Here is a 15,460-nt window from a genome sequence, read left to right as displayed (position 1 = left end):
AATGACCAATTATAAATTCATCTCCACTCAAACATCTCTCCTCTACTACAAAATCCCTATGACAATCAGTCTTTCCTCTGGGCATCAAGTATAATAAGGAAGTGTAAAGCAAACCGGCAGCAGAATGAATTTGCCAACCTTGCAAAAAAAATGCAGATTTCACAGGATCAACAGCATAGTATCAGGGAACCTCACAAATCACACACACTGTGGCCACAAGCAAGGGACTGGCAGACTGAGACCTGTCACCCAGTGAAGGGGAGCTAAGCCAGAGGCATGATGACATTCCTTCAAAAGAGAATGATTTGAAGGAATTAAGACAGGCCCTTGTGGGGGGAGGAGGGAATAAGTCCCATGAATATCTTTGTAAAAATGACCTACTTTATGACTGTACTCTGAAAGTCCAACCTAATTTCATCAAAAAACTACTTAAAAATAATTCAACACTCTATTCAATCTTTCGTCATTCTGAGAAGGAGCACATTGTGTGCTTATGGTTTAAGTTGTATTCCATAAAAGAGATTTTCATAAGTTTTAGTTCTGCTTTGTTTCTTTGAGACAGGGTCTTGCTATGTTGCCCAGGCAGACCTTGAACTCCTGGGCTTCTGAGTACTTGGAACTACAGGTGTGAGCCACCGTGACTGCCTAGTCCTGTTTTCAAAATGAAGTCTAATCAAAAACTTTCTGTTGGTGTTTATCTTGATGTCTGGCCCTTGTTTTAAGAGGATTCGTGCTGAGTGGACTTGGCAGTGCTGGTTTCCCCTCAAGAGGAATCCTTACTATGGCATATTCATTTTTCTTTTCCTTTATGGGACTTCTACTTTTTATTATTACATGTTAATAAAGTATAGCTATCCATATGTATTACCTCCAAAACGATGTTATGATTTTTTTTAAGATAAGATGGAAAGAGCAGTTCAAGCTGACCCACCAGGCCACCCCTCGCCTCCGACGTTTGACATCTCCTGCGGCAGAAACCTCCTTATGTCCCTTCTTGTTGGTGCCTATGGCCATTGTGGGATAACTGATACCAACTCACTCCACAGCTCAGTGAAGAACTCTTTTCGATGTCCTATTTCCCGGTTAAAAGGGGTTTTTATCTGCGGGGTGACCGCCAAAGCACACATGTAGACTGAGTGGCTGATTACCTTATCCACCATGAGGAAATTCTCCAGTTTCTCTCCATTTTCACAGGTGACATCACCAACCTCTCTTACGGCTCTGGGCAGGATCTCTTGCACCTCCTGGGCAATCATTCCTGTGTACAAAACACTCCAAAAGTTTTAATCCACAGCAGACCTTCCAGGAGAAAAAGCTCCAGGTCTGTATCAGAATAGAATACTGATGGCCATGGGGCATCTTTGGAAATAGATTTTTATCCCTTCTCAGTTTTCACTTTGATCTACAATACATTTGAAGCAAAGAAAGTCTGAGCCAAGAACCACCATAGGATTTAAAGTAGGAATGTCATTTTCTCTACTTTTTTTTTTAAACTCTGCCAAATATTGGAAAGGTTGACTAAACACCTTAAAATCTCTGTACATACAAGGCAGTGTGGGGCATTGGCTTGATTTCCTTTTTCTTATAGGTCTTTGCTCCTAAATGTTCCTTTCCTCTTTAAGATTCCTGGGTGGAGAACACACATCACTTCTCACTCTTTCTCTTACCTAGACCCACTCCACCTCCTCTATCCATCCCAAGACTGCCCCATGCTATGCCTCCCACAGGGTGAGCTGCTATCTGCCCCTAAACCCTCATCTCTTGAGCAAGAGGACTCCAGGGAAAAGAAACAGCATATTCAAAATACTGCACCAGAACCTTGGGTTGCAAAAGTGAGGGTGTTTTGTAAAGATGACACAGAAATCCTTTAACCTTTCCTGTGCTAGTGACTATGGGTTTCACAGAAGGTGAGTTACATCATCAGGGTGTTGTCAAATGCAATAGCACACAACCTCAAATAAAGAGAGAATTAAAATTTAATAGATGACATCCAAAATTAAAATGGGAATTTGTGTGTGTACCTGTTTGATGGGCAGTGTTTATTCCCATTGCAGATGCAAATTCAGGTTTGTAATCGTATTCAACAATCCTCATTTGTGCTATTCTTCTCAGCTGTTCATTTGTGTCAACCTAATTTAATTAAAGAAGAGCAGATTTCACCCGTTTAGATATTTGCTATTCAAATCAATGCCCAGAGTGACCCAGAGAAATTATGGAATATTGACAATGGCACTGTTCTTCTCTTCCAAATGAGTTTAAGCGGAATTTCTGGATTTCTCAGAGAATCCAAATTTTTACGGTTTTTATCAGTGACTTCCATCTAATGACTAATAAATGAATCCAGAGTTTTTGAGCCTAAATTACAGGGCAAATCCTCCATCATTACTGCTCTTGCCTTACTTCTCTCCTCTGAGTAGGGAATCCTCTCTGAGAAGAGCTTCCTTACTTAGAGGAAAACAAATGGTTATTCACAATCACAAGGAATCATTTTCAAATGAGTGTACAGGTTCATAGCAAAACTTGTATTTACAAATTGAAAATGCAGTTCTTAGTTCCAGTACTAACCTTTAGGTATAGACAGCATTCTCATCTCAGCTTTATTCTTTCCACCCCACCCCTCTCTACATCTTTTCCCAACTCTTAAAATTATTAAGGTATGTGGCAACTATGAGTTGAGCACCTACAACATGCAAGGAGTTGTGCCAGAAATTGGTCACACAGTGATGCACAGAAAACCACGGTCTCAAGTGTGTCTTCATTCATTAGAAGTGTGTTTCCGACAGGGAAACAGAGGACAGAGTGGACATAACTAGTTGTCTGGTGACAACTGTGACTGGTGCCATGAAAACGAGCAGGACAATGAATACATCAGAGCATAGGGACCCTTCCTAGTCTTGAAGGCCAAGAAATCTTCTGAGGAAGGGGTATGGGGGGAGATACTGGGGGAGTAAGATGTTGGGCTTTTAAGGCAGGGACAATGGCACAAACGAAGGTCCTCAAGGGAAATCAGAACATATTTGAGAAACCATAATAAGTCAAGATCTTGGTTGGACTTCACCATCTCTAGGAAGCCTCCCCTCCTGTATCATTGAATTGCTTTTGAACATTTTGCTGGAGAAAAATTCTCCAAGTGGTATGAAAACCTGGTTTAACCAACCAGTAGTCCTTGTGGACCCAGAGCTCCCCATCCCTCTGAGATCTGGGGAATGATGGTATCATTCTCTGAGACACGTGTTCTTATGTCTAAAGGTATTCTCAACTGTCACTGTGAAGTACTCAAAAAAATATCTCTTGACCCCAGAAAAAATGATAACAAATCAATAGAATAGAATAAACTTTCCCCAAAGTTAAATGTGTTTGAATAAAAGGATTCTCCTTTGAGGTTTTTTTTTTATTATTTTTTTAATGAATTGATGAAAATAGCAGGAACATTATCTGCCCTTATCTGGCAAATAAAAAATTGGCAGCCCTTTGTCCCCCAAATTTCCTTATGAAACCAGAGTTGTTCTGGCAATTAAAATATACTGCCTGGGGCACATCCATCCATGTGATAGAAGAATCAAAAATGCTTTTTGTAGTTGCTGGGTTTTTTATAAATTTTTTTTTAGTTGTAGTTGGACACAATACTTTTATTTTATTATTTATTTTCATGTGGTGCTGAGGATCAAACCCCGCACCTTGCACATGCTAGATGAGTGCTCTACCACTGAGCCACAACCTCAACCCCCCTATAGTTGCTGTTTTAAGAACCCTGCCATGACTGTCAACTTCTCCCTTGACCACTCCATGAGGTGGCAGGACAGCTCCTCTTACCATCACTTAAGACTCCTAGACCTTCACAAGTTTAGCTGGTTGTGAAGACAGTGGCTAGAGATTACTTGGCTAAATGGACTAGTTTTACCTCAGATACTTATCCAGGAGTATAATTTTGAGCAAACCACTGTTTTCATAATGACTATTATCGAGAGGTAAATTCAATTCATCTATTATTTGTTTGATTCAACCAACATTTACCAATCACCTTGGACATATTAGGACTTATTAAGTGTTGGGACTTAAAAAAAATGATTGTCTTTTAAAAGTCTGTGGCTTCGACAGGAAGATAAGCATATCACAGGATTATATTACAATAGGAGAAATGCAGGCAATGATGGAATTATGTTCAGTAAATCAGAGATGCTCCAAGGTTCCCAGAATATTTTTAGGAAATCAGAACGAGAGGCTTCCTAGAGATGGTCAAGTCCAAACAAGACCTTGACTTAATATGGCTCCTCAAATATGTTCTGATTTCCCTTGAGGACCTTCGTTTGTGCCATTGTCCCTGCCTTAAAAGCCCAACATCTTACACCCCCATCTCCCCCATACCCCTTCCTCAGAAGATTTCTTGGCCTTCAAGACTAGGAAGGGTCCCTATGCTCTGATGTGTTCATTGTCCTGCTCGTTTTCATGGCACCAGTCACAGTTGTCACCAGACAACAAGTTACGTCCACTCTGTCCTCTGTTTCCCTGTCGGAGACACACTTCTAATGAATGAAGACACACTTGAGACCGTGGTTTTCTGTGCATCACTGTGTGACCAATTTCTGGCACAACTCCTTGCATGTTGTGGGTGCTCAACTCATAGTTGCCACATACCTTAATAATTTTAAGAGTCAAGAAAAGATGTAGAGGGGGGTGGGGTGGAAGGAATGAACCCGAGATGGGAATGCTAGGCAGAGAGAACACCAGGAACCAAGGCCCAAGGTAGCAAATCCCCTGAAAGATGTCTGCACAAGGCTGAGTGTGTCATTAAGAATGTGATCATAAAGGTGGAGGCCAGAGCAGGGAGGGCCTTCCAAGTCAGGTAAAATACTGTAATCACAATTTTACATTATGGTCTGCACATGTGTCCCTGTGAGCTCCTTTACTCATTAAACAAATATTTATTAAGTAGCTACTATGTGCTGATACTATCCTCAGTACTGGAGAGTCAATGAGTACTTCTTATTTGGAGCTTAGATTTTAATAAATGTTCACTTCCTTGGAGTTAGGGCTGTGTCTTACTCATTTCAGGGCCTGTGCAGTACCTAACGAAGAGTCTGAAAAAAATCTTCAATGGAGGAAAAGAAAAAAAAAAAAAAGAAAGAAGAAAGGTAGTGACATGGGAGACCAATTACTGACAGAATTGAAGAAAGGGGCCAGGTGCGGTGGCACATGCCTGTAATCCCAGCAGCTCTGGAGGCTGAGACAGGAAGATCCAGAATTCAAGGCCAGCCTCAGCAAAAGCAAGGTGCTAAGCAACTCAGAGAGACCCTCTCTCTAAATCAAATACAAAATAGGGCTGGGGATGTGGCTCAGGGGTTAACTGACCCTGAATTCAATCCCTGGTATCAAAAAAAAAAAAAAAAAAAAAAAGAGAGGAGAGAGAGAGAGAGAGAGAGAGAGAGAGAGAGAGAGAGAGAGAGAGAGAGAATTTAAGAAAGGGGGTCAATCAGGAGCCATCTAGGACTGGCCTGGCACTACCTACCCAAGAGCCCCTGGCAGTCCTGTGCTCTCTTCTCATTATCTCCTGGATCCTGCACAGCCTGCATGAACCCCCACAGAGAATAACATGGAGGCAGGGTGGGCTCCTTTCTTGCAGATGGAAAGCCAAAGAGGCTGTGCCCTTGCTCAGCCTGTCCACACCACAGAGAAGGAAAATGGCTCTTGATTTTTAACATGGGTCCTTGACCATATTTCCCCCAAAGACATTGCTAAGAATCATAGTCATGGCAATTGGGTTCTCTAGTACTTTACCATGCTGTCTTAAATGGATTTTTAGCCAAAGAAAATGTTGAGGGTTAACTCGGAGAACTGAACACCTTATAACATTGTTCTTCAAAGAATATCTCTTCAGATTGCTAATGCTGGTTTATGAACTTCCCAAAGCCAAATATTGACAGCCCGGATTGCCTGTTCCCCTTGTGTTGACCTAGGAAAAACCCTTTGGGCAAGAACTGTACCTTCTCGGCACAGGAGCCCTACACAGGTGAGCATGTAATGCACCAGTGTGTGTTGAGCAAGGAGCTTGGAATTGGGTATTTGATGTGATCTTGCCCACAGCAGCTTTGGAAAGTTTTGACTACAAAAGAATTGGCTGCCATCATCGGGCTGTGTCATATCCAAGGTCTCTTTGTCATAAACTCAAGGACTGCACTACAGAGACCTTTCAGGCCACAGGACTCCCATGTGTTCAGGGAAGGTGGTCTCGGGCTCCATGAGCTGGTCAGGGTCTCAGCCTGGCCCAGCCTGGAGCAGGAGCAGCGTGGGGACACCAGCTCACCAAGCTGAGGAGCTTCTGCACTTGGCTTGTGGCCCTGGGGGAGATTTTGCATGCTTGACTCTCTTAAGCTTTTCACATGTCCAATTTTGTCCTCAACTAGTACACTGGCTGGTATGCATGGGAGAAAAACAAAACAACCTCTGAGCCTTTCGTCTTAACGGATTTCTTTTTTTAGATTTTATTTTTAAATATCATGCCACAATTTCTTCCACCACAGAATTTGACTGATGCAATTCAGCTCTCAACTTCCTCATGGTTTTTTGTTTTGTTTTGCATTGACATGAATATTCTTCACATCCCTTTGATTTCTGGCTTGAGTTTTCAACCTGATTCCACTCAGTTTCCGCTGTCAGAGATTCATTTCCTTCTCCAACCTGCATCTCACGTCAGTAGACACAATGACACTGAGCAAGTTAAGCTGCTGAACACTCAGGCCACCCTCATCTTCCCAGAGCTTCAGCCATCAGAGTCTCAGTCACATCTGTGTCGTCTTCCCCATGTCTTGGATGTGTGCCTGAGTGAACACCAGAGATCTTCCCTTCTGCATCCCACACGCATGTCTGCTCATTCTCCACAAAGCAACTTTTGTTGCCCTGAGTGAGCACACAGTCAGGGCAAGGTAGCAACCTAGACTCATTGTCCCCAATTACAGTATTGATCTACATGCTCGGCCACCATGTTGTACAGCAGCTCATCCACAAGCCAGCTCTAGTGGGCCGGCACCTTTAGAGGAGGAGAAAATGCCTTCAGTACTCTGCACATAATCACATCAACCAAGGTCAATGCTCTGGTTTGAATTCATGTTGAAATCGAATCGCCATTGTGGTGGAATTAAGAAGCGAGGCACTCTGGGGATGTAATTAGGTCATGAGGTCCTGGCCTTGTGAATGGATTAGTAACTTTAAACAGAGCTGATGGGAAGTAGCTCAGGCCCATTTTGCTCTTCCATCCATTCTACCACATGAGGACACAGCATTGAAGGCACCTCCCTGGCAGCAGAATCAGACTGTCACCAGACACCCATACTGCCAGTAGCTGGATCCTAGACCCTAGAGTTGTGACAAATTTCTATTCTACTAACCCATGGTATTTTGCTATAGCACAAATGGTCTAAGACAATCATTCTCTCAGAGAATTTAGAAGAATCCTCCTCTTATTAAAAGTTGGAAAAACATAGAACAAATTAAAAAATTTAAAAATATAACTAATTAGAACAAATTAATTTTTTTAATTGGGAAAAACTGACTAAGGGAGAGGTGAAGATGAGGCTCACATCACCATGAGCAACATCATCAACATTACCATCATCTCTCTCATCTCTGTAAAACATGGCAAGTGGGACAGATGAGATTTCTGGGAATATATATTTCATAAATGTGCATAGAACTCATTTATTAAAATGAAATAATTTAATAAATGAATTACATAGCATGGAGCATTTTGCACAAGTAAAATTAATAATATTGTTTGCTTAGCATTATATGGCTAAAAAAAATGCTTCACATATATGATCTTAGAAAATTCCCTTAACATGGGTAAAATGAATATGAACATTCTCTCTCTCTTCACAGATAACAGAGACATAGAATATCTCTGGGCTAAAGCCCTGGACTGGTGGGGTCAGGATAAGTCTCCAATCTTCCAACCGTGGACTAGAAATCTCTTTGTTCTATCAGAGTACTGTGAGCAGGAAGGGGATGGAGGAAATTCACATTTAGAATCTGGACTGGGGTGACATTTCATTTTTTTATGAAGGCTTCTTTGAAGAGATTTAAGAAGTTCCACAGAAGCTTGTTTTGTTGTTGTTTGTTTTTTCTCCTTCAAACCAAGAAGCAAAACTTGAAGACTTTGGTAAAGGATTCTGTAAGCCTAGAGGACAGTCCCTGCTTATTATATTCCACTTAAATTTCAATGAGACTTCGTAGGGAGTTGTACAGTCAATTGCAAGGGTACATTTGACTTTCTGTTATCTGAAATGCAGTTCATGTCTCTCTAAAATTCAAAGGCTCAATCTCTAGAACTGATATCTGGAAACATGTGAGAACTTTCTAGTCCTGAGTTCCCAACCAGCCAGCAGGTCACAGCTCTTTTCACATGAACTGCAGCTTCGCAAGCAGTGTGAAAGTCTACAATTACCACCATTCTTTGCAATCCTGTCAGCAAAGAAGGACATTCCTTGGCTGGTTTAGAAAAACCAGTGCAGATTTGCACTGGGAAAGGAATGCAGTCTGGAACAAGGGCCAACGATTTACAGATTAGTTCTCCTATTAGCTAAAAAAAGAATGAGGAAAGGAGGTTTAAAAACACAGTTCTACCACAGCCTCAGAAATACCTCTGGGAGGAGGAGTACAAATGCGAAGGTGGGGTAGGGATAGAAGCAGTGAGTGGAAACTGGTGGAAGGACTGGAATCAAGAGAGGCCTGGCCAAGGGATTGGAATCCTCATCCTAATCCATTTGGTTCACACAATACTTGTAAATTTCCAAGATAGTTAAGTACTTATGATCTTAACTGGTTAAAAATTTCAAAAAAGATTCAGAAGGGTCAGGTAGGAAGGCACATTTTCATCTTACAGAAGACTCTGAGTTCAGTGAGGTTAAGTGTTTCATGCGGGATCACACAGCTGGGGAGACCCCCAAGTGGAGCTGTGGCTTCCTGATATATAGGTCTGATTCTGATTTCTACTGGGCTTACTGCCTCTCCACAGAGGGGAAAGGTACCAGATCAATCTGATGGCCCAGGGGATCTCACCTGGATCCCCTGGGTCATGGGATTCACCCAATAGCTTCTCAACTGCTCCTCAAAGATGATGCAGGGGCGGGGATTGGAGGCACGGATAATGGCCAGCAAGGCCAGCACCCTGGGAGGAGCAGGCTAGAGAGGTCCAGGAGAAACATGATGCGGAACTGGACTGAGGCCATGCTCAGGCAGGGAGGTAGAAAGGAGAAAGCAAGTTTAAGCAGTTGACAAGCATAGAAGGAAGGGCAATGGCCCATGGAAAACGTCTCTGAACCTTGCCATGTGTGAAGCCAATGACATGTTGTCACTGCCCACTGCTCCTATCAGGTAACTCCAGTCTCTTGGGTAGGAACTGCTTCACAGTTTCAGCAGAGATACCCAACAGCACCAACAGTCATCAATTTTAAGCAGCATGCTAGTCTCACAGGCAACACGTAAAGATGCCCCAAGCACGCAGGTCAGAGGCCAGGAGAGCATGGAGCACGTCTGACTAAGGTGTCAGAGGAGGAGCCCTCGGCCTGCCCTGGAGCTCACCTCCTGGATATTCTGCTTCACCCGGCTGTCAGAGGGATGCATGATTGTCCCCATCACTTTCATGTTGCCACAGACAACCAGGGCTTCATCTGGTGCATCTGTGTTTATTCCTACTCGACCATGACAGACAACCGATTCTGGAACTTGTCCTCGCTGCCATAATGCATCACTGTCATTTTCAAACTGCCCAGGGTTAGAGGCCTGGAAAAATATATAAACATAGTACAACCACAGTTATGGTATCAAGAATACACGATGGTTAGTCTTCGGAGCAAAGGAAAACAGAATGTTATAGGCTTTCACATAAGATTCCTATGTTGGGTAGAACGTTCTGACATAACTGAATAACTTTGGGGCCCCAGGAGAGCCAGGGAGGCATCTCTAGCCATTTTGACCCCCAATAGCAGAGGCTGTATGTGCTATGGCTTGGAATATCCCGTCTCTATTGTATTTCTCTGGAATTTAGATTATACCAGGTGGATGGTGAAGAAGTAGAAGAAAACTGAAAATGACTCTTTTTCCACGAATAATAACAAATAATAATGCAAAAATCAGAACATTAAATCAGGATGCTTTACAAGTTTATGAAAGTTCAGATAAGTAAAAGTAACTTTCATTTAGCCAGCCCTTTATAGTTTCACCAAAGCACTGATTTCATATGTAAGCAACAAGCAAATGATGATACAAATATATTTAATACACCTCAACTATTCCCTAAACATCAATAGTAAAGAAGAAGAAGAATAGCTACACTTTTGTGTGCTGATCTGCACTGCAATTCCGTGATATAGGAACTATTATCCTCATTTTATTGATGCTGACATTCTGAAAGGGTAAAAAAATTGCCCGAAAACACACAGCTAACAAATCCTGGAGCTATACTTCCTCTGATGAATACATAATGGCGCTAACTTGTCTATTTCATGGTGTGGTCTAGAAGTAGCCCGAGAAATCTTCTAAACAACCAAGTGAAATGATTATGGTAGCCAAAGTTCTGGAGACTTTATCCTTAAAACTCTTTGCCAAAGAATTCTCCATCACACTGTTTTCCTTCCTCCCTGTTTCCCTGCAGCTACTGAGTTTATTTTCAAATAGCTTTATGTAAGGGTCTCTAAATCCCTCAAACTTCTTAAAATTAAAAGATCAATTTGCTTTTTTTTTTTTTTAAAGAGAGAGTGAGAGAGGGGAGAGAGAGAGAGAATTTTTTAAATTTTTTTTTATTTATTTTTTCTTAGTTCTCGGTGGACACAACATCTTTGTTGGTATGTGGTGCTGAGGATCGAACCCGGGCCGCACGCATGCCAGGCGAGCGCGCTACCGCTTGAGCCACATCCCCAGCCCGATCAATTTGCTTTTAAAATAATGACATATTCTGTGATTTTTGAGCGTTTGCGGCAGGTTATCACACATCCAAACAAACATTTGGGATCCTGATGATTTAAAAAGTCAGTACAAATAGAGTGACTTCATTCTTTGCCTTTCTGGTGGTCATGAGACCCTGCAAGCTGGGCATCTGAGTACGCATGGGTGGTCTCTGAAGCTAATAATGATGGAGACCTAGAAATCAGGGTGGGAAGGAGATTAACTGTTCACTACATACTCTCTTGGTACTTACTGCTTTACCATAGCCATGTGTTACTCATTAAAATAACTGGAAGAAGTTGCAAAGTTTAGTTCTTAATTTGGTTTCAGTGGAAGAACTTTTCAGGTGTCTTCAACTTCTTATTTCATTCACACCTCTCTGAGCCCTGAGCTGCTTAGAAGACTCATCTACTGACACTTGATAGACAAGAACAGTGAAAGAATATAAAGTAACAACTATGAACATTATTTCTCTGTAAATTCACTTGAACAAAGGGCTTTTCTGCAAGGTCCCTGGAGCCCCCTTGGATGTGAATGGCAAATTGGCTTTGACTCAAATCCTTTTAGAGTGGGCAGCCAACTAAATCCAAAGGTATGCCACATAAAGTGCTGATGTATTTTGCTCTGTGCTGAATATAATGAGCCAATTCAAGGAAACAAAATAGGACAGTGATGGATCTTTTTGTTGATGTTAATGAGCTTTGGAATAATTATTATCATGTTGGTAACTTGATACTGGAACAGCAGATATAAGTAGATTTAATTTTTTGAAACAATTGCAACATTCTCTCTCCTTTGACTTTCATCACATGAAAACTCAAATCCCTAAATATGTTAAAATCATTTTTAAAGACAGGACCAGATTTACAATGTTCTAAATGTATAGACCTAGGGAAGGGTCCTCATCAGGAGAGGAAAACTATAAGATCTAGGAACTTATTTTCCCTTCTCTGGAATCCACAATCCTCGAGTGTCAATGCCAACTGTAATGTAGCTTCTCTTTCCAGTATTACAAGCTTGTATTCACATGTGCCCTAATAGTAAATAATGAATATCAAACACCAAAATGAATTCACGAATGTTTCTAAAATATTTTTGTTATTTGTCTCACAGCCTCATTTATTTTGGGAAGACTGGAACATTCTTGTCCATGTTATGACATCAACTGTTTATATGACCTTGGGGCAGTCATTAATCTTTCTGTACCAGTGTACAGGAAAATAAAGATAATCATATACCCATCTCGAGGGTTGTTGTGGAATTGATTGAAATCATGCGTGCATGAATAGTTGGCAAAAAATGAGGACAAAGAGTCACAAATGCATCCTCGTCACGCTCCACTAGACAAAGCAATCTCTGTTTAACCTGCAATCACATAATCTGCCCTTGTCAGCAGCAAACCTACAGAGCTGCCCCATTCCCTGGGCAATGTAAAGAAGGCAATGTAAAGAGTGCCCCCTGCAGGTGCTTGGAATAGGAGCCAGCAGCATAGTAACTGAAGTCTTAAAGGATTGGAAATCCTGGAAAGGATTGGAACTTCTTTGCTTGACCACTGGGTGGGATTCTAAAGCAGCAGCCTAGGAGTTAATAGGAAGACTTGACCTAAGGAAGGCAGCTCTTAGGAAATTGGTTTTGGAACTTTTTAAAGGGGTTCCAAAAATGGGTCTAGAAATGTTCTTCACCAGTGCCATTCAAAGTGTGGTGCACAGGTCAGCACATCAGCATTTTCCAGGAGTTTGTGGGAAATGGGCACTCTCAGGCATGCTTGACCTGTTAAACCAAACACACTGGGATTGGACCCAGGGGATGGTGTTTGTAGGGGATACTTACTCCTGATGTGGTTTGAGGACTACTACTCTATATTTCTGGTTATCCCTTCCACGGCTGACATCTGTGCATGTCCAACCACAGGGCAAAACACACATTACTCCACAAACTGATGCCTATGGTTAAATAAAAATTCATCTTATCTCTAAAAGAGGGATGGGAAGGTGGATGTGTGTGTGCATGCTAGGAGAGGGAAGGTAAGTCTGTGGTCAGAAATAGTTAAGAGCCAGTGAAAATGAGCTGGGAGACCCAGTGGCTCTGCTTTATCCCCATCCTGCAACCACAACGTGCCTCTCATCTTCCCTACCCCTGGGTCTTTTTTATTTGCCCCTTCAGTTTGGTTTGCTGAGAAGTAAAGGAGGAGTGCTTTGGGGATGTGGCCATTACTATTATTCTGGGACAGGAACTGGAATATCTGTTAGTTATCAAAATGAGGAAATCTTAGCATGTCTTTGAAAAGCAGACAAACATAATCTGCCCTCCTGCTGCAACACAGCACTCCAAACCAGGTGTAATTAAGTGTTTCAGGAGGAAAGTGGAGCTGAAGTAAAACCTAGTCATTAACAAAGGAAACTGAAGGAACTCCATTGGAGAAAGGTCCCAAAAACAAAGACCTGGGAAATAAATCTGTTCTCTGGAATAAACCTTAATTTCCACTAAATTGGTCAATTTACACCACAGGAACATAATGTATTTCTAAAGCTGTTTTGATTGACAATGCAGATGAACAATTACTGGGTACTGCCTGCCATTCTTTCTCCAAGGAGAATTCTGACAAACATGGTGCATCCTTCCTGGACACCTCCTGGAGCCTAAATCTCATCAAGGTGTGGCCCTCATACCATCACCCTCTACCAAAGAGTAAAACGTTTATCTCTACCGTTTGGAGAAGTGGTCCTTAGTCCACAAAATGAATTTCAATTTGCTAAATGCAGTGTGAGGTTCATTTAATGTAGCCAGGTCCTGTAATGTTTTTTTAATTATTGAATTTGTCTTTATTCTGAAGGTCAAACTAACAGAACACCATGGCTCTTAGGGCCACATTTGACTCTTGTGTAGAATATAGACTGATCTGCTCTCTGCCCAACTCATATGCATAGGGAAATGTTTGCTGTGGACACCTCTAAAACTCACTGAATCAAACAGTAATGTTATTCCTTCAATTCAACTCTTCTCTTGGTTGGTTGGTTTAAATATTAATTAAATAGACTGAAAATTCTACATTCATTTTCACTTGTGTGTTTTGGAGTTAGAATGAAATAATATCCATGAAATATTTTCAGTTGAATGTGTGAGGGTTTCTGTGAGTATCAATATTAGGGTAACCTTGTGTTGCCCAACACAACTACAGAATATTCTCTTTTAACCAAAAATCATAGCTAGGGAAACACCTTACACTCAACTGTTGTTTTGTTTTGTTTTGTTGTTGTTGTTGTTTGGTTGGTTTTTTTGGTTTTTGGTTTTGTTTTTAGAGATACACACGAGAGTTTATTTGTCAGAGCTGACAAATAAAGGCCATTTCTCTATAGGAGAGAGAGGCCCAATTATCTTTTTTAAAATAAAACTTTAGTAAATAACAATACACCCAATCTATGCTGAGTGCAATTGAATGATTTTCATTTTCATACTGAAGGTGACTTACAGAAACTTTCAACTTCTCAAAGTCATCACATATGCTAGTTGTCACTGTGCTTTGGTATGAGGATGTGCCAGTTAGCCAAGAGGTTCTGGTTAACAGAAAGCCAGGAAGCAGAAAACCTCCTCCCTCTCCCTCTCCTTGCTCCTGTGCAATGAGGACTTATGCAGCTGCAGTTCAGCTTTGCAGGAGCTGCCAGCAGCAAATGGAGAGACCTTGTTGCCAGGTAAATTATTCAAAATACGAAGGTAACTAGTGGCCTGTCTGACTCAAGCACAAGTCACACCGCTCAGAACATCATCATCACAATACCTGGTCTAAGCCAACTTGGAAAATAGTGACTGTGGGGAGCCATTCTGACACGTGATTGGGTGACTCCCGTTAAGGGCCTGAGGCGCTCTGGCTGTGTCGGAGCTTTCCCGACCCTTTCCTGATGAGAGAGCCCATCCGTGTGGGGGTGTGCCTGACCACTGACCCCGGGGACCCAATCACTGACCCTGACCTTGGAGTGCAGCCCCCCTCAACCTTCATTGGATGGAATTCTCCCCTGAATCTCTTGTTCCCCAAATAAAAGGCTACTCCCAGGCGTGTTCGCTCTCTCTCTCTCCTGCTAGCCCAGAGTAATCCTTGCTGCCCTGCTGGGCGGCTGGAGGCGGGAACCAGGGAGGTGAGCCGTCTCGGACCTAGCAATAGAAATAAGGTAACTGGTTTGTGTGTTTTATTTCAATCTCTTCTAACTAACTTTATGCCTAGAACCTCATTAATGAAACCACTGAGCAGGCCGCGTGGTAGAAGTGACACACCGTAGGGCATGTTGGTACACGCCTGTGATCCAGTGACTTTGGAGGTTGAAACAGGAAAATTTTAAGTTCAGACCAGCCTCAGCAACTAAGCAAGATCATAAAACCATGTCACAAAATAAATGATGATAATGATGATGATGATGGTAATAATAATAGGCTGAGGATGTAGCTCAGGGTAAAGTACCCCTAGATTCTATCCCCAGTACCCAAAAAAAAAAAAAAAAAAAAAAAAAAAGGAGGGGAGGAGTAAGAAAGAAAA

General features: G+C 41.9%; 1 protein-coding gene across 1 annotated transcript in view; it reads right to left on the bottom strand.

The window, feature by feature from the left end:
- MYRFL (myelin regulatory factor like) overlaps positions 1 to 15,460 on the bottom strand; it is a gene marked incomplete at both ends in the record, with an annotated part of 115,511 nt that overhangs the window by 38,599 nt on the left and 61,452 nt on the right. Inside the window, 3 exons of the mRNA XM_081310853.1 lie at positions 1,149 to 1,258; positions 2,022 to 2,130; positions 9,574 to 9,774. Of these exons, the coding sequence (XP_081166979.1) occupies positions 1,149 to 1,258; positions 2,022 to 2,130; positions 9,574 to 9,774 (420 nt within the window). The remainder of the gene's footprint in view (positions 1 to 1,148; positions 1,259 to 2,021; positions 2,131 to 9,573; positions 9,775 to 15,460) is intronic.

This window comes from Spermophilus citellus (genome assembly GCF_964194105.1).
Source record: "Spermophilus citellus genome assembly, chromosome: 10".
NCBI classification, from domain to species: Eukaryota; Metazoa; Chordata; class Mammalia; order Rodentia; family Sciuridae; genus Spermophilus; species Spermophilus citellus.
The sequence above is the reverse complement of the archived record's forward strand: the minus strand, read 5'-3'. Positions and strand labels throughout refer to the sequence as shown.